Here is a 22238-nt window from a genome sequence, read left to right as displayed (position 1 = left end):
GATAAATAGACATTCCTAGGGCCCAGGAGAGTGGTTTTGTTTGGACAGGTCACTCTGGAAAGCGTTCATTAATAAAGAGGGAGTTCCAGGATAGAAATTATGTGGGTTGGCCTTGAAAGGTGGTTGGTGGAAAAACCCTCACATCTTCCAAGGAGTGTCTTAGATGGATATGATGATATTGAAACAGAGAAGGGCAACCACAGAGAAGTAATACTAAATAGAACAGAGGTTTAGGATTGGGCACTTCTGAGTTTCACAGGAGGTGTTGTGGCCCAGAGCTTTATCCCAGCTCTGTGACTTGCTGTACGTTACTCTCTTGTGCGCTGCCTCCCTTGCAAGAATGCAGCAAGATCAGTGCCATGAAACCCCTGGGTCAGTGCCTGGCACATGGTAGGCACTCAGTAAATTACAGCTGTCACCTTGGTGCATTTGACCAGCGGTAGCTGAGCCTGCAGTCACTGAGTGACCACAACTGACCTTCTTTAGGCCTTGGGTTTATGTTTTCCTTGTGAAGCATAAATGTGCTGAAGAACATCCCTGTTCCCTTGGCCTCATTATCCCTGTGGTGGCTGAAGGAAAGCAGGGGCTGGAGCGAGGAGGCGGGTTAGGGACACAGATGTAGCCAGTGTATATTCTGAGGGCAAGTTAACAGTTCTTCCTCGGTCTCTCGGCCCAAAGTTCTAAAGTAGAGCAGTTTCTGAGTATAGGAGCCACTGGGCAGATCTGCACATGCACTCAGCTGTCAGTGCTGGAAACGAGCCCCTTTATTATTATTTTTCTAAACAAAGCAAGACAATGGCAGTGTAAACATTGCTTGAAGAAAAAGCATTTGGCCAATGGAGATAAAACTAAAAGGAAAATAACAACTTTGATTTCCTTTTGGTTTTTGTGTTTTGACATTTAGTAGCATACTTCTAATCTTTTAGGAATTAAAAAAATTATATGGTATGCGAACTCCAGTTTGTTTATGCTGTTAAATTTAGTGCGCAGTAGACTCAAAAATTCCCCTCCTGTTGGGATGTCAGCTTGTTCCCATTTTTGCTTTTCTTTGGGAGAGGTGTGGTCAAGGGACCAGTGGGCCCTGAAGAGGGCCCATGAAAAAAGCCTGTGAGGCACATGGGGAAACCTGTAGGAGAAGCAGAAGATGCAGCCTGATTTCCCACAGCTCGCTAATGTTCCTGATCTTGCTGATCTTCGAAGGCTACCATTTCTATTTTACAAATGAGGAAACTAAACTGAGGTTCAGCAAGGTGACTAAAAGGTGCTGGGTAGAGCAGTGATCTTTTCATTTGCCAAATAGTTATTTTAAAACTGTTACCAGTATTGATAGGCCATGTTTTATGTTCAGTGAGTGCATATTTGTGGTTTAGTAAGGGTGTAGAGAGAATCAGAGAGCTTGGAGGAAGGGAGGGAGGAAGGGGGAGTGTGTGAGCAGGTGGGGCCGGACTCGGTGCCCTGTGGAGTCATTCATTCCTGCAGCAGATGTGTGCCAGGCACCGTGCCAGGCCCAGCATGCAGCAGCAAGGAGACAGTCGGGGTCTCTGTCCCTTGAGAGCCTGCAGTCCAGAGGTCGTGGGAGGAAGAAGGGAGGGTAGAGGGAAAGCCGGAAGCCTAAGCGAGCTCCAAGGCCTCTGGCTCAGTCAGCTGAGCAGCAGGTGGTGGATCCTGGGCAGAGCATCCCTGGAGGGAAGGGGAAGGGGGCAGGTGTGGGGCTGGGGATGATGGGTTCAATTTTGTCCTGAAACTGGAGGGGAAGGCGGCATGGTGCAGAGGTGTGTACCAGTGACCAAGAAGGTCTAGTGACCAGTTGTGGTGGCTTATACAATCTCAGCACTTTGGGAGGTTGAGACAGGAGGATTGTTCGAGCCAAGGAGTTCAAGACCAGCCTGGCCAACATAGGGAGACCCCATCTCTAAAAAAAAAAAAAAATAATTAGCAGGGCTTGGTGGTGCACACCTGTAGCCTCAGCTATTTAGGAGGGTGAGGCAAGAGAATCACTTGTGCCTGGGAGGTCCAGGCTGCAGTCAGCTATGATTGTGCTGCTATACTCCATCTTGGGTGACAGTGAGACCCTGTGTCAGAAAAAAAAATGTCTAGGAAGTTACATATGGTCTCACACAAAGGTGTCTGAACTGTTTGTTGGTGGTCATTAGAAGGAGAATGCACTGCTCTACATGGCGCAGAAAATCATGACCTCTCCGTTCTCTGCTTCTCTGGCACTGACTGGGTGGTTCTCTTGTGTCTCCACCCTGCTCTTGGCCCTTTCTTGGACTTCGCCGATGGCTGTTTGCCTCCTTAATTGCATTCTTGTCCGCATCTTCCTCTGCTCTCTTTCTCCCTGGGGCCTCTCACACATTCCTCTGAGATGAACATGTTGGACACAGTGCCCCTCCTGTGCCCTGATCCTAGGCGCCAGCTGCCACTTGGCTGTTTTCATTCTCCAGGCTTGTCCCGCCAGCACCTCCAGTCATGCTTGTTTGAAATAAAACTAAGTATGCTGCCTCCTGCCTTCATCGGGAACCTCTCCACTTTCTCTTTCTGTTAAAGGTGCCTCTGTCCTCCTGGCTATTCTGCCCCTTCTACCCCACCCACACTGACATTTGGTTGTCAGGGTTCATGTTCCCACTTCTGTTTATGTCCATAGTCTGCCTTTCCCATTCCCCTGCTGCCGGATTCAGGCTCTGGACTCATCCTGCCTGTGTGGCTTCTCAGTCATCTTTCTGTCTTACTCCTCCCGCCTCTGCCCCAATCCTTTCTCCCATTGCTGCTTGATCAAAATTCAGAAGTACCATCCTGACAACGTGAGTTCCCTTCTCCAAACAGAAATCAAAAATCAACCTAGTAGCTTCGCCTTCCCCAGTATTTCCCAAAATAATTTTAAGTGGTAAACAATTGAATGTTCTTAGTTTTAATCTTTGTCTTAGAAATGCCATAGTATTTTGGTAGGTCCTGAAAAATTAAAACGTATAGTTACCATATGACCCAGCAGTTTCATTCCTCAATATATACCCAGGAGAACTGAAAACATGTCCACACAAACATTTGTGCATAGATGTTCATATCAGCATTATGAATATGAATATATGAATATTCTTCATGGCATGATAGCCACAAAAACTAGAAACAACCCGAATGTCCATCAACTAATGAATGCATAAACAAAATGTGGTCCATCTATACAATGCAATATTATTTAGCCATAAAAAGTCATAGAATATTGGTGCATAATGCAACATGGATTAACCTTGAAAACATTGAATCTTTCATATAAGTGAAAGAAGCTCACATATTATATGACTTCATTTATATGAAATGTCAAGAGTAGGCAAATCCATAGAGAGTAGATTTTTTGGTTAACGGGCTGGGAGTGAGGACATGGGTGGTGGCTACTAATGGATGTGGGGCTTATTTTTGGGGTGTTGAAAATGTTTTGGAATTATAGTGATGATTGCACAACATTGTGAATATGTTAAAAAAACTGCACTGAATTGTATACTTTAAAATAGTGAATTTGATCTATGTGAATTGTATCTCAATATAAACAAAACAAAAAGATCCCCCCATATGCCATAGCAGTAATACTTCATTTTATATGTTACTTAACATGAGTATTTTAATTTAAAAGTAAATTGGATATGAAGAAAAATATGAAGCAAACAGTAGAGCAGCTTTTATAGTAAGGAATGAATGGGATAATTCCTGGGACAGTGCCTGCACATAGTGGATGCTCTATGTTAGTCATTGTTACTCTCCAGAGGAAATGGCAAAAATCTCGAAGGTGAACAACCCATGTTGGCAAGTGCAGATCTCTCGTGTGCCTAGGGAGGCCTTGTTGGTGCAGCCTCAGCCTGCCGCAGCCTCTGCGTTCCCAGCTACCTTAGTGGCAGGTGTCTCTCCCTGAGGGTTCTCACTCTGCCTGCAGAGGCCTGTTCCTTACTCAGACGCTTATCCCTCTCGTTCTTCATGACAGTGCCCTTGATGTCCCCCAGTCTGTCCTCGTCTTCTCAAGAGCTGCCTGGAGCACCCAGTTTGGAGTCATTTTGTTGCCCCCCCAGCCCAGACTGGTTACCACATCTGTGCTTGTCCAGACCTCGGTGGCTGCTGGCATGGGGATATGGACACACAGTGAGTGTGTGAAAAATACTTGTCAAACCTGTGCCAACTAAAGTATGAATACATCCTTTTTTTTTGTGGCAGGGTCTGGCTGTGTTGTCCGGACTGAAGTATAGTGGCATGATTATGGCTCACTGCAGCCTCAAACTCCTGGGCTCATGCGATTAGTCTCCTACTCCCAGAAGTGTTGGGATTATAGGCATGAGCCACTGCACCCGGCCTTAATACATCTTTGTAATGACCAAACGATGTTTTAAATCAGGCAAAAATATTTAAAAATACACTGCAGAGAGAATTTGTATATCCTATAAACAAGCTGTTCTAGGAACAGATTCTAGAAAACTCGCCCATGTGTCCTAAGAGACATGCATGGCTGTAGAAGCATTTTTCACAGTAGCAAAAATCTGGAGATAATGCAGATGTCCATGGATAGGAACACGGGTAGGCACGCGGTTAAATATTGGCAAGATCACATGGTACACAGCAGTGACAGTGGGTGAGTGGCAGCCAGCTGTGCACAGTAACAGAGAGAACCCAGAAGCAGTATGGAATGCCACAGGCGGGCTGGGGAAGGTGGCATACTGTTCAGTTTTACTAGTGTGTGATATAAGTGTGTTCTTTTTTAAAAAGTGAGGGACTGAAAACCCAGTACTAGGGCTGTTTGCCTTGGGGGGTCAAAGAGGTGGGGAGAGGGAAGTGAGGGGGAGCCAGGTGGCTGGACATGGTGGTCATGTTCCAGGCTTTGAGGGGGCTATGGAGTCATGGGGACTCATTTTGTTTGTCCTCACGTGTGGTTTGCACATATTCTTTTATATTTGCCTAATGTTACATAAGAAAATATTTAAGAAAACAGAGGAACAACAAGAAAACATTAGAGCTGGCTCATGCCTTCTGTGGGGTGGACTCTGACATTTAAGAGTTAGGAAGGAACATTTCCTCCTAATGTATCCAGTCAGTGTTGCACAGTAAATAAAACACTGGGAATGTCTCCAGCAGAGAAGGAAAGAGGGAAGTAATATTTTTACTCTGCACCAAAAAAGGAAGTTTACCTTTCAACATGAAGAGACTTTTTTTCCTGAGTGGTATTTCAGATGACAACAGCTATTTCAAAGGAACAGTGCAGATTTCTCAGGGTATTAAAGTCAGTGTGACTGATTCAGGGGAAGAACACTGTTAGTAGCCAAAGAGGCATCATTTCCTAAGGATGTGAGTTCTAAAGAACATGTCTTTAAGAATAGTTTTAGAGTTTCTTTGTTGTTATTTTGGGACCTCTATCCTGACTGACACTGTTGTATTGCCGGTGTGTAGAACCTTCCACATTTCAAGGTAAAGTTTTCTTTGAATAGTATTAAAGCCTTTTCCCTTTTGCTGGCTGCACTGAAGGGTGCTGGGAATGCCAGGTTCTGATCCTGGCTTAGCACTGAACAGCTCTGGGTCCCGGCATCTGCATGTGGGTGACTTCCAAGGCCCTTCTAGCCGTAGCGTCTTTGCTTCTGCCTGCTTGACTTGGTGAGTGGCTGGGGAAAGGATCTGTTATGGCCACAGAACATGAGGTTGGAAAACAGTTGTTTCCATGCCATCTTTTGGCCTCAAACATCAAGACAAGAGGGACTTTTCTAGGTCTGCAGGTTCAGCAAAGGAAAATTCCTTGTTCTTAGGACTTTGAGCCGTGAATTTCTCTAAAGCCACAAAGAGTGTGAATAAGAATAGGGATTAAGAGGATGGGAGCAGAAGTCAGAGTCTGAGATCAAATCTTAGTCTCACCACTTGTTGGCAGTGGAGCCTTGGGTAAGTTACTTAGTCTCTCTTTTGCCTCACTTTCCTCCTCTGTAAGATATGAATAAGAAGAATAACTCCTCCGTAGAATTGTTATGAAGATTCAATCAGTGGACGAATGTGACCTGCTCAGTTAGTATTCACTGGCCTCTGCTTAGAGAGCCCCTTCTCTTTCTTATGGCTCTTTTAATTCTTTTCTGTTACTAGTATCAAAGAACACATCTGAGACTTTCCTTGTCTCAGGAAAAGAGCAGGCAAGATTGATGATGGTTTTTAACAAGTTGTGTGTGTAGTCTGGAGATAGATGCTTGTGGACAATACCACCCTCCCTGCTAGTAGGTGATTCCCACCCAGTATATTCTTACGGGGATGCTTCTGTGGGCTTTCATCTCCTGTCGAGCTGTCCTCAGGAACCTGCTGAGAAATGTCCCTGTAGGCTGGGCGTGGTGGCCCATGGAAGGCAGAGGCGGGCGGATCACGAGGTCAGGAGATCAAGACCATCCTGGCTACCATGATGAAACCCCGTCTCTGCTGAGAATACAAAAAATTAGCAGGGCATGGTGGCACGCGCCTGCAGTCCCAGCCACTCGGGAGACTGAGGCAGGAAAACCACTTGAACCTGAGAGATGGAGGTTGCGGTGAGCCAAGATTGTGCCCCTGGGTGACAGAGTGAGACGACCTCTCAACAAGCAAAGACCAGAGAAGTGTCCCTCTCCCTTGGCAAGACGTGCATCTTGGCAAGACATGGGAGAGGTATTTGGACACCTCTTATTTGCCAGTCCTACTCTCACCAACCCTCACAAACATGCTGAGCAGCACCTGTTACCTCCATTTGAGAGGTGTGGAAATAGAAGCTCAGAGAAGCTCACCTGGCCTCAGACCATGCAGCTGGAAAGGTGGGACATAATCCCTGTGGCTGGAGTGAGAACTGCATGTTTCAGCCCTAGGCTGCTGCCCAGGCTGCTGGTGTCGCTCCTGAGTCCAGCTGTCAGGGGCATCGAGTGGCTTCTCAGGCCCTGTGGTGCCTGGGCTTCGGCAGTTGCTGGTTCGTGTGGAGCATGTGTTAAGCACCAGGTAGGGCTGTTCCTGTTCCCAGGCAGTTTATTGTGAGGCACATGTACAGCAGCTGCCCTTTATCTCAAGAGATGGAGACCAAAAGGGAAACAGGAACTGGGAGAACAGCCTCAAGGTGTGAACTCTGGCAGTCTCCGAGTAGAGGGATAATGGGTATCTTTAACAGTGTTCGTATTTTTTGCTTCTGTGTTGCATTGAAGATGTTTGTTGAGGGCTCACTGTGTGCCAGGCACTGTTCTAGACAGTGGCAAAAAGACAGGCTGAGCCCTGCTCTCAGGGGTGGTGTGGGAGCAGGAGAGAAACAGATAAACAGGCACATAAGAAATGTCAGATAGAGGAGGGGCTCTGTTCCAGATGACAGCTGGTGACATTGATAGAGAGTACCTGATGGGTTCTGAGGAGGAAGTGACGAGGAGCCAGTCTAGTGACAGATATGGGAAGGATGCTGGGTGGGAGGAATGGCAGGTGGGTAGATACTTGCAAGGCAGGAGCTGGTTCTGGTCATAGGGAAAGTGACCGGAAATGAGAATGCAGCATGTGGGTGACACGTAAAGGGTTAACCCTCAGGGCTTGCCCTGCCCCAGGGCCCACCTTTGGGGTGAAGGGGCTCATCCTTTGAGCGTCAGCTGTGGTGAGCCTGCCCTTGTGGTCTCAATGGCCCTGGCTCACCACTCATCCCATAGTGCTGCTTGGACAAGGCTCAGCAGACATCAGCCATCACTAACACCAGGTCCCTGCAAGTAACTCCCTCAGAAATCCGCCTTGTTCCTCGAAGCTATTGTTGGAAGAGTCAGATGTGACCTCCTGAAGGCACAGGAGGGCAGAGGTGAGCAAACCACTGTTTTCTCGAAGCTGTGGTCTTGCACTTGTAAGTGTACAGTGTAAAAATACCTGTTCCTTGGCCAGCATCTGGAGCTCCCTTTGAGAAAACAGTTATGTCACTACTGTGCCTGAAACCAAAAGTCAGCAAGGCCTGCCTGAGGGGATCCACTGCCCCTCCTTTACTTCCACAGTGTCGCAGGCTCCTCTTGAGATGGCGACAGCCCAGCAGTTAGCACCACCACAGCCACCAGCCAGGTCTAAATTAAGCACAAGATCATGGGAATGTAGATTTTCCCATGCAGCTCTGCATGTTTTTCAGATGTCTCAAGCTGGAAGATTATACCGATCAAATGGCAATCCATAGCTCGGCCTGTCGTGAGAGGTGGGGTGAATAGCCATCAAAGGCTCCTGTTCTCCGTGCCGTGTCTGGTTGGCTTAGTCGTCTCCCATCAGCAAGTGTTTTCTCTAGCAGAGCCACAGTATGTTAGAAGTGGGGAATCTCTGCCTAAGGGTCACAGCCGTCATCCTCAGAGGAGGGAAGGGTTCTGAAGGCTGCTTTTCACGTTTCCAAAGGCTGAAGGGAAGCCCTACTTTTCTGCCCACCACGAAGCTCCACAGGCCAACAAAAACATCTGCTGCTTGGCTATGGCTGGAATTCCACTCCCTCAGTTGGTGACCTGTGGCTGGGTTATCAGAAGCTTGAGTTCCTCAGGACATCATGGAGATGGCAGGGAATTGAACCACTGGTCAGAATGGGGGCCTTTGGGACTGAAGGGTTTGGGGCAAGCATCTGATTTAATCCCATCATTTTAGAAGCAAGGAACCTGGGTACTGGCTTCTTGGTGCCACAGACCGGTCACAGTATTGGCCCTGGTCCCTGGATTCCAATCTCCTCTCTCTACCACACCACGTTATTTACATTTTGGCATGATTTTTAAAAGAATGCTGTTCATAATTTGGTCGTTTGTGAGACCGCTTTGAGGAATAGGAGAGGTAGGGGAGCATTCAAGAGTTCTCACTTGCCTTTATGGAGCGTTGCTGCCTGCCCTTTGTGCAGTCAGTGTTTGATCCTCTAGCCTGAAGGAGAGGTGCAGCTCCTTGCCATACCCCTGTTTTCCTGGATTGGCAGGAACTGCCCAAACCAGATATCCAGACTCCATGTTTTCTTCACACAGTCTTTAAAAATGACTGCATTTCCGCACCTGCTCATGTAATCTGCACCCACAGGCTGCTCTTCCCAGAGACTAAATGGTAGGGGCATGTTGATAGCAAGAAATTAAATTCCTTGTGTGTGTTTTGGTACTTGATTTCTGCTTTTAGAAAATTAAGTATATGTCAAGTTCTAGGAGGCCAGGTGACATCTAATTTGAGCTCTGCTGTGTTTGTTCCAGTGGCTCTCAGATCCTGGGAGAAGCTGCCTAGGTGGCTCCTTGAGGGTGGACCTCCTATTCCCCTGAAGGATGGTGTGGACCAGCTTAGGGGGTTCTTCCTATGCGGTCAGCCCTTCCCGGTTCCTCCCTGGCAGTAGGTTAACTGACACCTGCAGGGATCTTCCTTCCTTACAAGAACGTCCCAGGGGAGACAAGTGAGGACATGAGCCATTTACCTTTTCCTGTTCTACCATCTAGATGTCAAGTCTGAAATGTTTGTTTTTCTTCAGAATTCTTTTTTTTTTTTTTTTGAGATGGAGTCTCCCTCTGTTGCCCAAGCTGGAGTGCAGTGGTGCGACCTCGGCTCACTGCAGCCCCTGCCTCTCAGGTTCAAGTGATTCTCCTGCCCCTGGCTTCTAAGTAACTGGGACAACAGGCGTCCTTGCCACCCCGCTGGGCTAATTATTTATATTTTTAGTAGAGCTGGGTTTTTACCATATTGGCCAGACTGGTCTCGAACTTGACCTCATGATCCGCCCACCTTGGCCTCCCGAAGTGCTGGGATTACAGGCATGAGCCACCTCGCCCAGCCCCAGAATTCTGTAAGTATGAGTATAAAGTTTTTTTTTTTAGCCCACTTTTTGGAGACTGACAAATTTTTTTACTACAAAAAGCTATTCATTTTTATAGACAGGGTCTTGCTAGGTTGCCCAGGCTAAATTTGAACTTCTGGGCTCGAGTGATCCTCCTGCCTCAGCCTCCTGAGTAGCTGGGATCATAAGTATGTAGCACCCTGCCCAGCTGATATAAAATATGATTTCTCTAACCAACAAGAAGTCATCAGAATATAGATGCCCACTTTCAGTTAGTGAAGATGATGTTTCTTTTTTGGCTGAATCTCATAGTTTTTCTGGTATGAGGGAAATAAAGGATTTATTTTCTTTTCTTTATGGGAAGAGCAGCCGTTATTAGGCTTTAAGTTATTGCTAGGGTGGCTGAAACAGTCATAATAGTCTTTTCTCTTTTGGCTGAAATGATGACTGTTGAAAAGAATGTGGTACTGTCCATATTGTCCTAACTGGCCTGTTGTCTTCTGGAGAGCCTGTGAGATTTGGTCACGTGAGCTGCGGTCTCAGCTACCCCAACTGAGCCTCCTTGTAATGATTGTCGTACCCTTTCTCCAGTAGGAAGATAGAGATGTTTCCTTACTCATGGTCTGCACCTCAGGAAAGATGAAGCCAGTGAATTGAGGATTGTGGAGTATTGCACACATTCACATGTCCTGCAGTGGACCGTAACACTGACTCCAGCATGCCTAGAAGTCCCCATGGGGGCTAAGAGAGTGGCAGTCCCTCAGCTCTGCCCCCAGAATGACTGGATTTTTAAACAGATTCCCAGGAAGTTCTGATGTATCTGGTTGAGGGACCACACTGGTAGAACACTATGGAAAAGGTGGGGTGTACCCCTTTCCCAAGCATTCTCTGTCATATGCTTTTACAAAAATAAAGAATATGTAGAAACATAGGAGGCTGTCAGACATACATAGGTGGAGCTGCTATCCAAGGTGAAAATGTTCAGGTCAATTAATTCACTCATGTTTGTTGATTGGGACTGGATTTTCCTAGTCAATGTTGATTGACCTGTGACTGTAAGGTTTGGGGCGGGGAGTGGAGAGATAGTTCCCGGACAGCCAAGCTTGATCTTCAGTGATGGCTGCTACAAAGCCACTGCCCGTAGTTTCCTTAGGGACTTGATGTAGACCCCAGCTGAAAGGCGAGCATCCTCTCAGCACATGGTCAGCCACACCTGGGTGGCACATAGGCATCGGGCACAGAGACGTGTGCCTTCACGTCTGCTTGGAACTGTGAGAAGCCTCTCTCTGTCTCCCTTGATGGGGAACTCTAGATTTGGAAAGAATTTCCCCACCCAGCTCCTCAAGCTCTCAGAATACATTTTTATGGAATACTTCTTGCCTCCTGGGGCATAACCCTAGCCTTGGAAATGTTTTTTCCAGTTTTGTTCTGTTTGCTGTTTGTTTAGTCTCTTTCCAGTCTCTACCCTCATTTGAATTCTGATTGTGTTTTCAAGTATGCCAGAAATTTTTCCCCCAGCTTGTCCCCTGCATGTATGGGGATACAGCTGTTATTTTATGGTTCATGTCATGAGTCACTCTCAAAAAAAGAGCAGATGATCCCAGACTTTGGTTGGGGGTGCCTCATTCAGAGGGAATGCTGAGCCCCCCTGAGAAGGATGCAGTTTTTCCTTGGTCAGTCTGGGGCTGTGGGTCACCTGTGACTGAGGACAGGCTGGCTGATGTCTCTGCACTCCTACTTGAGGCCCTGTTGGAGGTTTAGGGGAGTGCCCACGCTCTATGTTGTTTAGCTGTTGCTGCCTTTCTACCTCTGTCTGGTTCACTCAGTTGCTTCGTGCACAGGGTTTGCAGTTGCAGGTGTCAAAAGCATGCATTGTTGTAGGTTACAGCATGAGAATTCCAGGGGGATAAATGGCTTCATGCACAGGTAGGTACAGACCACATGCTGTTGTGTCTTGTGCCTTTTCCTCTCCTTGGCTTCTTGCTTTCTTTTGTGGCTGCGTCAATCATAGGTAAACTCTGGCTCGGGCCCTGTGGTGTTTTCCAGCAGTTTAACAAACCTTCTGGTTTCCCAGAAGTTTTAGGAATCGTCTAGAGAGGTCTACAGGTGGTCCAGTCTGGATTCTTCATTTATCATTGATGTAGCTGCTGGGCTGCGGGACGGTGGGGCTTTGATTGGCCTGGTCTGAGTCCTGGGCCTATTCCTGGCCAGTTCCCCAATAATGACTGATGTACTCTTTCCAAGAAGAGGGGAATTTGAGTTGTTACATAGGCAAAAATAATGATTCAGTTTTCAGAATGGAAATGAAATATTTGGTTTAAGGGGACTAACTGTGGAAAAGTGAGTATTCTCTTTCATATTGAATATATATGGCTTTTTACGTGGAGGCTCTGAAGCTCCCAGCATATTTCAGAAGGCCTGACAATTTCTGCATTGCTCATGGTGCTACTTCCCCAGGCCACCTCAAACATGCAGTTTTTTTGCTGTTGGTTAGAATTTTATTGACTCAGTGTGGTTAACAATAGTTATCTAATGTGCACCAGCTCCCTGATTTCTTAGTAAAATGAATTATTCATTAAAACAATTTCAAAACAGTTTTTTAGGGCATGGACCGGAGTGGGGAAGGTATGGCCGGCAGGGTGGTAGCTGGGAGGCTTTGCCTGGTCATCTCATCTAGAAAATAAAGTGGCCGTTCTGTGGGCCTACTCAGCCTGTTTTTGTTTTGTTTTATTTTGAGACAAAGTTGCTCTGTCACCCAGGCGGGAGTGCAGTGGCATCATCATGGACCACCTGGTCCACTGTAGCCTCCATCTCCTAGGCTCAAGCAGTTCTCTCATTTCAGCCTCCTGAGTGGCTGGGACTGCAGATGTGTACCACTATGCTCAGCTAATTTTTTTTTATTTTTAATTTTTTTTGTAGAGACAAGGCTTCACCATGTTGTCCAGGCTGGTCTTGAACTCTTGGGCTCAAGTGATCCTCCTGCTTTGACCTCCCAAAGTGCTGGGATTATAGGCGTGAGCCACCGCACCCGGCCCAGTCCCTGTCACAGCTCTCTTGGAAGGTACAGAAAGGTTTGTTTGCCTTGAATAATAAATCCTACCTTACATCTTGCTGTCTTCATTCAAACATATTTAAAATTTGACAGAATTGTGCAAGTTCATGTACTTCATTTATCACTTAGCATAAAATAGTTCTAAGTAATAACTGATGATATGATGATAGAACTGGATTTCTAAAGGCATTTCTAGTTACTGAGGACCCTTTCAATTGTCAGTATGTAATTTATGAGAGTAAGGTTTTTTAATTTTTAATTTTATTTATTTATTTTTCTGTAGTGAGTCTAAACCTTTAACAGAGTTTAACGTTATTTTTCCTTGTTTTGACAACCCTCCCACCTCTACCTCTAACATCCATATCTGGCCTTAAGAAATGATTGTGAACTGATCACACACATACTTCTTCAGGTTTGAGTGAGAAGCTCAAAAGGTAACAAATGATCCTGTTTTAGTTGCATTTGCTTGTGCATTAGTTCGGTCTTAACAAGCTGGAAACAAGAAAATTGACAAATTGAGAAGGAAAGTTTGGAAAGTACAGCATGCAAACTATGCAAAAAAGAGTGAGAACAAAACAAAACTCAGGTTCTGGAAATAACAGGATGTGGCTGGGCGCGGTGGGCCACGCCTGAAATCCCAGCACTTTGGGAGGCCGAGGCGGGTGTATCACTTGAGGTCAGGAGTTTGAGACCAGCCTGGCCAACATGGTGAAACCCCTTCTCTACTAAAAACATAAAACTTAGTTGGGTGTGGTGGTGGGTGCCTGTTATCCCAGCTGCTTGGGTGGCTGAGGCCAGAATCCTATGAACCTGGGAGGCAGAGGTTACAGTGAGCTGAGATTGCACCACTGCACTCCAGCTTGGGCAACAGGGCAAGACTAAGTCTCAAAAAAAAAAAAAAAGAAAAGAAAAGAAATAACAGGATGTGCCGTGGAGGGTGGTATGTGTTTGGAGCTTGCTCCTGGGATGGAATCATGGCAGGTGTTTGCTGGGAGAGGAGATGTTTGAATGTTTACAGCCAGTCCTGTGGTTGAGGGGAAAAGCGAAAAATGGGGCGCTGAGGTGTACAAAGCCAAGTGTGGCAAAGTGATGGAAGTCCAGGTGTTCATCTGGAATAGCTGGAGCTTTGTGCTCACTGGCACTGCTGGAGTCCTGCCTCATGGCCCATGCATCATGGGCTGTTTCACGGTTGGTTACTTTCAGTCTCCAAAGTTTTGCTTAGGTGAGGTGTGTAGCCCAGTTGGCCTAGAAAGTGGTTTCTTGGAGGCGCCTCCAGTGACTTTTCTCCTAATGATGATTATTTATTTTTTAGAGATGGGGGTCTCACCATCTTGCCCAGGTTGGTCTCAAATACCTGAGCTCAAGTGATTGGTCCACCTCGGCTTCCCAGAGTGCTGGGATTACAGACGTGAGCCACCACACCTGGCCCTAGTGAGGTGTATTAGTCTGTTTTCATGTTGCTGATAAAGACATACCCGAGACTGGGAAGAAAAAGAGGTTTAATTGGACTTACAGTTCCACATGGCTGGGGAGGCCTCAGGATCTTGGTGGGAGGTGAAGGGCACTTCTTACATGGTGGCACCAAGGGGAAAATGAGGAAGAAGCAAAAGCGGAAACTCCAGATAAACCCATTAGATCTTGTGAGACTTATTATCATGGGAATAGCAAGGGAAAGACAGGCCCCCCATAATTCAATTACCTCTTCCTGGGTCCCTCCCACAACACATGGGAATTCTGGGAAATACAATTCAAGTTGAGATTTGGGTGGGGACACAGCCAAACCATATCATGAGGATTTCTTTTTTTTTTTTTTTTCTCTTGAGACAGTCTCACTCTGTAACCCAGGCTGGACTGCAGTGGTACGATCTCAGCTCATTCCAACCCCAACCTCTGCCTCCTGGGTTCAAGCAATTCTCATGACTCAGCTACCCAAGTAGCTGGGATTCCAGGTGTATGCCACCACGCCTGGCTAATTTTGTATTTTTAGTAGAGACAGGGTTTTGCCATGTTGGCCAGGCTGTTGCTGAACTCCTGGCCTCAAGTGATCCTCTTGCATTGGCCTCCCAAAGTGCTGGGATAACAGGTGTGGTATTTTATTATTTTATTAGCTTTTTTCTTTTTCCTGAAGCCTGAGTATTTCAGAGACCATCAACTGATGTCCTTGCAAGTTTGTCTGTTAGAGAAAGCCCCTGCCTTGGTCAACAGCCCCTCTTTCTAAATTGTTTGGAATTCTTTTCCCAGCTTGTGTCTAAGAGGGCAGCAGCACCTCGGCCCTTGCTTACAAGAATTGTTGCCTTTTCTTTGCTGCCAAAGGTCTAGGAGGCTTGTTGGGAGCCCTGGCAGCGCCTCATAGTCCCCCTGGGAGGACATGGAACCCAGTTGAAGCCTTTTTATGCCACCCACAAGGTCACCAGATAGGGGAGGGCAGCAGAGCGCAGGGTGTTGTTTCTCCTTTAAGAAAGTGTTTCTAGGCTGGGCACGGTGGCTCAAGCCTGTAATCCCAGCACTTTGGGAGGCCGAGGCGGGTGGATCACGAGGTCAAGAGATCGAGACCATCCTGGTCAACATGGTGAAACCCCGTCTCTACTAAAAATACAAAAAATTAGCTGGGCATGGTGGCGTGTGCCTATAATGCCAGCTACTCAGGAGACTGAGGCAGGAGAATTGCCTGAACCCAGGAGGCAGAGGTTGCGGTGAGTCGAGATGCGCCATTGCACTCCAGCCTGGGTAACATGAGTGAAACTCCGTCTCAACAACAAAAAAAAAGAAAGTGTTTCTATTTTTTTCTTAAGACGTTCTCAACCATTTGAGACCATTTTACTGGGAAGGAGGTAGCTGAAGTCCTCTGTTTTTTCTTTTCTTTTTCTTTCTTTTTTTTTTGAGACAGTGTGTCACTCTATTGCCCTGCAGTGGGGCAATCTTGGCTCACTACAATCTCCATCTCTCAAGTTCAAGCAATTCTCTTGCCTCAGCCTCCTTAGTAAGCTGGGACTACAGGTGTATGCCACCATGCCTGGCTAATTTTTTGTATTTTTAGTAGACAGAGGGTTTCGCCATGTTGCCTGAACTGGTCTTGAACTCCTGAGCTCAGGCAGTCTGCCTGCTTTGGCCTCCCAAAGTGCTGGCATTACAGATGTGAGCCACCACACCCAGCCGAAGTCCTTGTCAGTGGTGAATCCTAGCTCTGCCCACTTCTCTAAGAAGCTGAAGAGTCATACCTGCCCTACGTCACATAGAGCAAAAAATAGAAGGGCCTGGTGGTCCCTGGCACATTGTAAGACTCCTGGACATTGAGTACATCTGAACATTACTACTGATTTTGACACGTATTTGCACTTTAAGCTGGGAAATATTCATTAAAAATTATTCTTTTTTTTTCTTTATGAGGCCTGTCATAGGTTTGCTAGCAATGAATGTTGCATCATGAATGAAAAACCTAAATATATCAAATGTGCAGATCACTGTGAAAAAGTTTTTATTCCTGGTCCTTTGACAGCCTTTAGAGGATGTATGATAGCTGGCCAGATCGATGGAGAAGCAGAATATGCCTGCTTTTAGCTGAAGCCCTGTTCTGTGGCTTCAGATAGAGGCAGAGTCCTTGACATATTTGCGGATGGAGAGGAGGCCTCCTTGGCCATTAGCAGATGTGTGGGTTATTACCAGGGTGAAATTTTATGAGCTGTCCCCTTTTTGTGTGTGGAAAATCATACAAGTGCTTTTTCCTATTTTCTCATGTAACACTGAACAGCAGTCAATACAGAAGACTTCTGTAACTTTCTCCCCACAGTCAATTTTGCAGAACACCAGCTAGGTGTCCTTCAATTCAACTCCGATATTTAGCTGGAGATAGCTTCAGATCCCACATGTTGAAGGCTCAGTCCCACAAGACCACTCCCTCCTTCCCAGCAGTGCAAGTCCAGGTCTCTGGAATGTTTGACCAACCAGCTTCAAGTTGGGATGCTTTCTTTGGGTTCAGTTAATTCCGTAGAGTGGCTCACAGAACTCAGGGAAGTTGACTTATATTTACCTATTTATTATAAAGGATATTGCAGAGGATACAGTTGAAGAGATACATAGGCCAGGTGTGGGAGAGGGAGTACAGAGCTTCCATGCCATGCCGCAGTGCCACCCTTCAAGAACCTTCATGTGTTCAGCCATCCAGAAGCTTCTTGAACTTGTCCTTTTGCCTTTTTATGAAGGCTTCATTATGGAGACACAGTTGACTAAATAATTGGCCATTGGTGATAAACTTAACCTTCAGTCCCTCTCCCCTTCCCAAGACTGATCCTGCCTTGGTCTTTCTGGTGACCAGCCCCATCCTGAAGCTGCCTAGGGACTGCCAGCCCTCAGTCAATCATTCACATGCAAAAAGACATCACCGTGGAGATTCCAAGGATTTTAAGTCTGGAATCTCTGCCAAGTGTCAGGGATGAAGACCAAATCCATATTTCACAATATTACACCCATCTTTTTGTGTGATTATTTGTGATGAGTAATCATTGCATTTTCTGTGGCTTTTCCTTGCTTCTGACACCTTTTATTTACTTGTTTGTTTGTTTTGATGTGCCCATTATTCATCCAGGGCTTTACATGAGGAAGGTAGGAGCTGCCTGTTGTTTCTGTGGCAGAAACATCTTGAGAGTAAAGACCACCACAGGAGGAAAGGGAGGCACAGGTTCTAGGCCTGGAGTGACTTAGTCATCTACCTTGTGATTCCAGGCCTCAGGTTCCGTGAAAAAGTTTTTATCCCTGGTCCCTTGACAGCCTTTAGAGGATTTACGATAGCTGACCAGATATAGCGGGAAAAATAATCCTTACCCTGAGGGTTTGCAGGGGGGAGCCAAGCAGGGGGTTGGGATGGTGAGTGGAGCCCCTTGCTTTGTATCTGGTCCCCAGCTGTGTTAATCTACCTGGGGCAGTCCCTGGAGACTTCTAGGGCCTCAATTTTCCCATTTTATAGATAAGGCACCTTCATCCCCTGACAGACTGTGGCCTCCTTGAGGGCAGGGACTCTGTTTTTAATCTGTAACATTCATTTATTTAACAGTGTTCATTTCTGTGTCGGGCACAGTGCTAAGTGCTGGGTGCTCACTGGTGATGAGGCAGATGGAGGTTACCAAACTTGTGGACAGGAGCCTCATGTCACAGACGTGGATCTCACTGTAGCCTGGTAAGTGAGTGCTGTCTGGAGGAAGAGAGGGGATAGAGGATATGTTTGGTTGGAGCTAGTTAATGGGTAGCCAAGGGTCTCAGTTTTCTTTGTGAAATGAGGGGCTGGGCTATAACCAAGTAAGTTTTAAGGCTGTGTTAGCTTGGGCCACATGCTGGAGGCTTCTGAAAGCCAAGTAGAGGTCTTTATCCTTGTTGTAGAAGAGCTATCAGGAACTTTTATACATTCTTGAGCAGGAAAGGTCAGGCAAAAAGTGGTTGTCAAGGAGAATTTTCTGGACCTTCAGAAGCACAGTGGACCAAAGCAGTTTTGAAGATATTGACAGGCATTTTTGAGTTAAGGTAGACGTGAAATTAGACTCTTTCTTGTCCTCATGTCTATTTTTTTTTTTTAAATTGAAATTAAAAAAAAGAGAGATGGAGGTATTACTGTTTCGATCAGGCTGGCCTCCAGTAATCCTCCCATTTCAGCTTCCCAGAGTGCTGGGATTATAGGTGTGAGCCACCGTATCTGGTCTCAGGTGTAATTTTAAATCTGCCAAGATGGGCTTCCCCCAGCATTTCTGATTCTTCCACAGCTGGCTTTTGCCAGGCAGTGAAAAATCCCACAAAGTAGCCATTCCAGTGGAAGTGTTTTGAAAATACAGCAACAGTCATGATGTTTACTTCTTTTCTCCTGAAGGCTTAAACTTGAGTTTAAGTTTTATTCATTGTTACTGGTAATACTGATTTTATCTTGAGTTCATTCTAAGGAGGCTGGGTATGTCCACTTAGTCCCCCAGTTTTACTCAGTACCTGCTGCTAGACCAGAGTCTCCCACCCTTGCAGGGGGCTTACATCGCAATGGAGTGGGTTTTCTCTTTCTCTAGATCATGGCTTCCAGCTTTTCGGATCTGAGGCTCCAAAGGAGGAAATGACCATTCAGGGATCTTGCTCCAGCTTGATTACGGAAACTGAACCTTCATAGGGTACGCACTTACCAAGAACAGGAAAGTTTCTCTCTTTGAAGGGCTTTAAATTTGTAACAAAGAAAATAAAAATGACGACTTCGTCTATCAGAAGGCAGATGAAAAACATTGTGAACAATTACTCAGAGGCAGAAATCAAAGTTCGGGAAGCCACCTCCAATGACCCGTGGGGCCCCTCCAGTTCTCTGATGACTGAGATAGCTGACCTGACCTACAATGTGGTGGCCTTCTCGGAGATCATGAGCATGGTGTGGAAGCGGCTCAATGACCATGGCAAGAATTGGCGGCATGTGTACAAGGCGCTGACACTGCTGGACTACCTCATCAAGACAGGCTCCGAGCGTGTGGCCCAGCAGTGCCGTGAGAACATCTTCGCCATCCAGACCCTGAAGGACTTCCAGTACATTGACCGAGATGGCAAGGACCAGGGCATCAATGTGCGTGAGAAGTCAAAGCAACTGGTGGCCCTCCTCAAGGACGAGGAACGGCTGAAGGCTGAGAGGGCCCAGGCTCTCAAAACCAAAGAGCGCATGGCCCAGGTTGCCACTGGCATGGGCAGCAACCAGATCACCTTTGGGCGAGGCTCCAGCCAGCCCAACCTCTCCACCAGCCACTCGGAGCAGGAGTATGGCAAGGCCGGGGGGTCCCCAGCCTCCTATCATGGCTGTGAGTAATGGAAGTGCTTCTCACCCTTTGCCAGAGCAGCAGCAATGGGTGACGGGCAGGGCGAGTGTCCTTGGGTTTAGGGAGTGGTGGCTACCGCAGAGCTCGAATCTGTCCTCAGTACCCAGCTTTTGGTGGCCCAGGCAAATTGTCCTTGGTCTGGATTGAGTTTTGGTTATAAAGGGACTTTTAGTCCCTTGGCTGCTCTGGTTCAGGGGACCCTAGTGCTCCTTGCTGCCTTGTGGTCTCATTCTGTACATCTGGGCAGACGGTGGGCAGAGACAGGTCTTGTCTGCTTCCTTGTCAGAATGGGCCTGGCAGCAAAGGGGTTGTCCTGCTGCACGTACAATGGGGAGTTAACTCTGGTAGCCAGGAGGAAACAAATGCTCTTTCTTGATAATCTTGTTTCTTTAATCTCATATTAAGCGTTTTTCTACTGACTGAGCTGCAGGTCTCTTGAATGGCTCAGTGTTACTCTACTTCAGCAAAAAAAGCTTCTACAGGTTGCTAGTGTGAACAAGGCCTCCCTTCCAAACATGCAAATGAGAGTTCTCAGTGATTTGGTTGTATGGCTGGGTCTGCATTGAGTGGGGCTGGTCTGTGTTCTGGTTTTGCATGTTGGATTATTTTGGGTCTTTGCCCTATGTTTGGAAGAGGTGTCAGGGAACAGAGTGGAGTTCGGGGCCTGATGGAAGCTGGTCTTTGTGAGCTACGTTGGCATCCTGGCTATTCATTGGAAGTGGTCCCTGAATAGGTGCCTCTCCATTTTCACAGTGTTGTGCCAGCCACAGTGTGGACCCCATACTCAGAGAGACAGGTGGCCCTAGTGGCCTTTGTGGGGCAGGGTGAGGATGGAGGCGGGGGTTTTATAAATTTTATCTTCTGCCTGCAAAAACAAAAGTGCAGATCCCTAGTAACACTATGTCAGCATAGCGAAAACTTTTTTTAAAGGCAGTTTGTAGTTTGACAGACCTCAGTAAACCCGTGCTTAGTCAGCGTTCTGTTACCAGACCATTTACTAACATTTCCTGCCTTTGCAGGTTTCGATTTGACATTGTGTCGCCACCACTAGCATTTTGAGAAATGTGTCAAATGAGAGATTTGCATATTAAAGTCAGATTTCCTGCCTCTAGGAATTCTGAATTATTACCAAGCTTGAAGCAGGTTAACATATTCTTGTCCCTTTTGTAGTTGTCATTTTCCTCCTTAGTGTGAACTGCTTTGCTTAAGCAAAGGTTGCGACCTTAGGTAAACCACTTGAAAACAATTTAACCTTAATCTCAGAAGTCTCACACAGGGTTAAGTTGCATCAAAAAATGAAGATTGCCCTTTAAGAAGTGAAATTGTTTTGTTTCTCTCAAGGACCCTCTTACCAACCCCCAGAGAGGCTCCCTTTGTATTGAGTTGGTCCCAACCTGCCTTGACTTCCTCTGTTCCTGTGGCTGTGTCTGTGGCTTTGATGCAGGCCAGGGGGAGCTGCCAGTCTCTTTATGTGCTTTTCACAGTCATTATTCTCAAGAAGCCAGAGGATGCTAAGCAAGGAGCTGAAACAGCTTCATGTTCCATGAAGAATTTGTGAAACTTTGCATAGGCAGGGGTGGGACAGTGTGGGTACAGGAGGCTGGTTTGATCCACCCTTCCTCCTCGCACCGAGTCCAGGGCCTGTAGCCCTAGGTTCTGCTGGGCTAAATGATACTGCCACAGTTCCAGCTCTGAAGTTTTTGGTTCCCTCAGACCTTACGCTTGAGCTGCATGTTCAGGGTCAGAATGTGGTCAGCGGGCTTTTCATGGCTTCCACTGCGGTGGGCTGCGGGGTTGACCCTGAGCGGCCTTGGCCTCTACCTCCTGCAGGGGCTGCTGCGCTCCCTCTAATGGCGTGTCTCTCTCTGTGTGTGTGTGTGTCCCTGCCCCACAGCGCCTGAGGCCTCGCTGTGCCCCCAGCACCGCACAGGGGCCCCGCTGGGTCAGAGTGAGGAGCTGCAGCCACTGAGCCAGCGCCACCCCTTCCTGCCGCACCTGGGGCTGGCCTCCCGCCCAAATGGCGACTGGTCCCAGCCCTGCCTCACTTGTGACCGCGCAGCCCGAGGTGGGACGGCGGTTTGCTTTTTTCCTTACTAGAAATGCTGGGCAGCTTGCTGGGGGTATGCTTGCCGTGTCAGTACAGCCAACTCTCTTCCTGTCTCCTCTGGGCCTGGCGGTTTGGCCACCAGCAGGCCCAGGAGCCCTTTCTTCCTCTCTTCTGGGAGCTTGTGGCCTGGTCGTGCCCCCCTACCAGGATCACATGTCACTTGCTAGAAGCTCTGTCAAAGGTTTAGCAGGGGAGCTGTTCTTTGAGTAAGGCATGGGTGATGGCCCATGCTCTCCCCATGCTCCCACTCCCTGACAAAATGGAGGGGCTCTGTCACCTGCCAGGCCCACCCACGGTGGTGGGCCAGACAACTTGACTTGTTGGACTAGAAATATGTGATTTAAACCTCACAATGCCAGACAAATATAAGATCCTCAGTGGATGATCATTGGAAGCCATCATCCTAAATGCAGTAAAGTATGCCTTGCCCTGAATAAAATGGGATTTCTTTTTTGCTTCCCAATTAACTGCTTTTCTTCCTGAATCCCCGTTACCATGGAAAACAGAGAG

General features: G+C 47.1%; 1 protein-coding gene across 5 annotated transcripts in view; it reads left to right on the top strand.

The window, feature by feature from the left end:
* Positions 1-22238, top strand: part of EPN2 (epsin 2) — a 94951-nt gene that overhangs the window by 25861 nt on the left and 46852 nt on the right. Inside the window, exons 1-4 of one of the 5 annotated variants that reach the window (XM_032269173.1) lie at positions 12668-12809; positions 17848-17970; positions 18839-19603; positions 21516-21686. The exons of 1 other annotated variant lie outside the window; for it this stretch is intronic. In XM_032269173.1, the coding sequence (XP_032125064.1) occupies positions 19009-19603; positions 21516-21686 (766 nt within the window). In that variant the 5' untranslated portion in view covers positions 12668-12809; positions 17848-17970; positions 18839-19008. Of the gene's footprint in view, positions 1-12667; positions 12820-17847; positions 17971-18838; positions 19604-21515; positions 21687-22238 lie in introns of those variants that run through there. 3 more of the 5 variants (XM_032269172.1, XM_032269171.1, XM_032269174.1) reach the window with 3 other exon arrangements.

This window comes from Sapajus apella, unplaced genomic scaffold, assembly GCF_009761245.1.
Source record: "Sapajus apella isolate SASKATOON/1434 unplaced genomic scaffold, GSC_monkey_1.0 scaffold189, whole genome shotgun sequence".
Taxonomy (NCBI): domain Eukaryota; kingdom Metazoa; phylum Chordata; class Mammalia; order Primates; family Cebidae; genus Sapajus; species Sapajus apella.
This window is presented reverse-complemented; position numbering and strand designations above follow the sequence as displayed.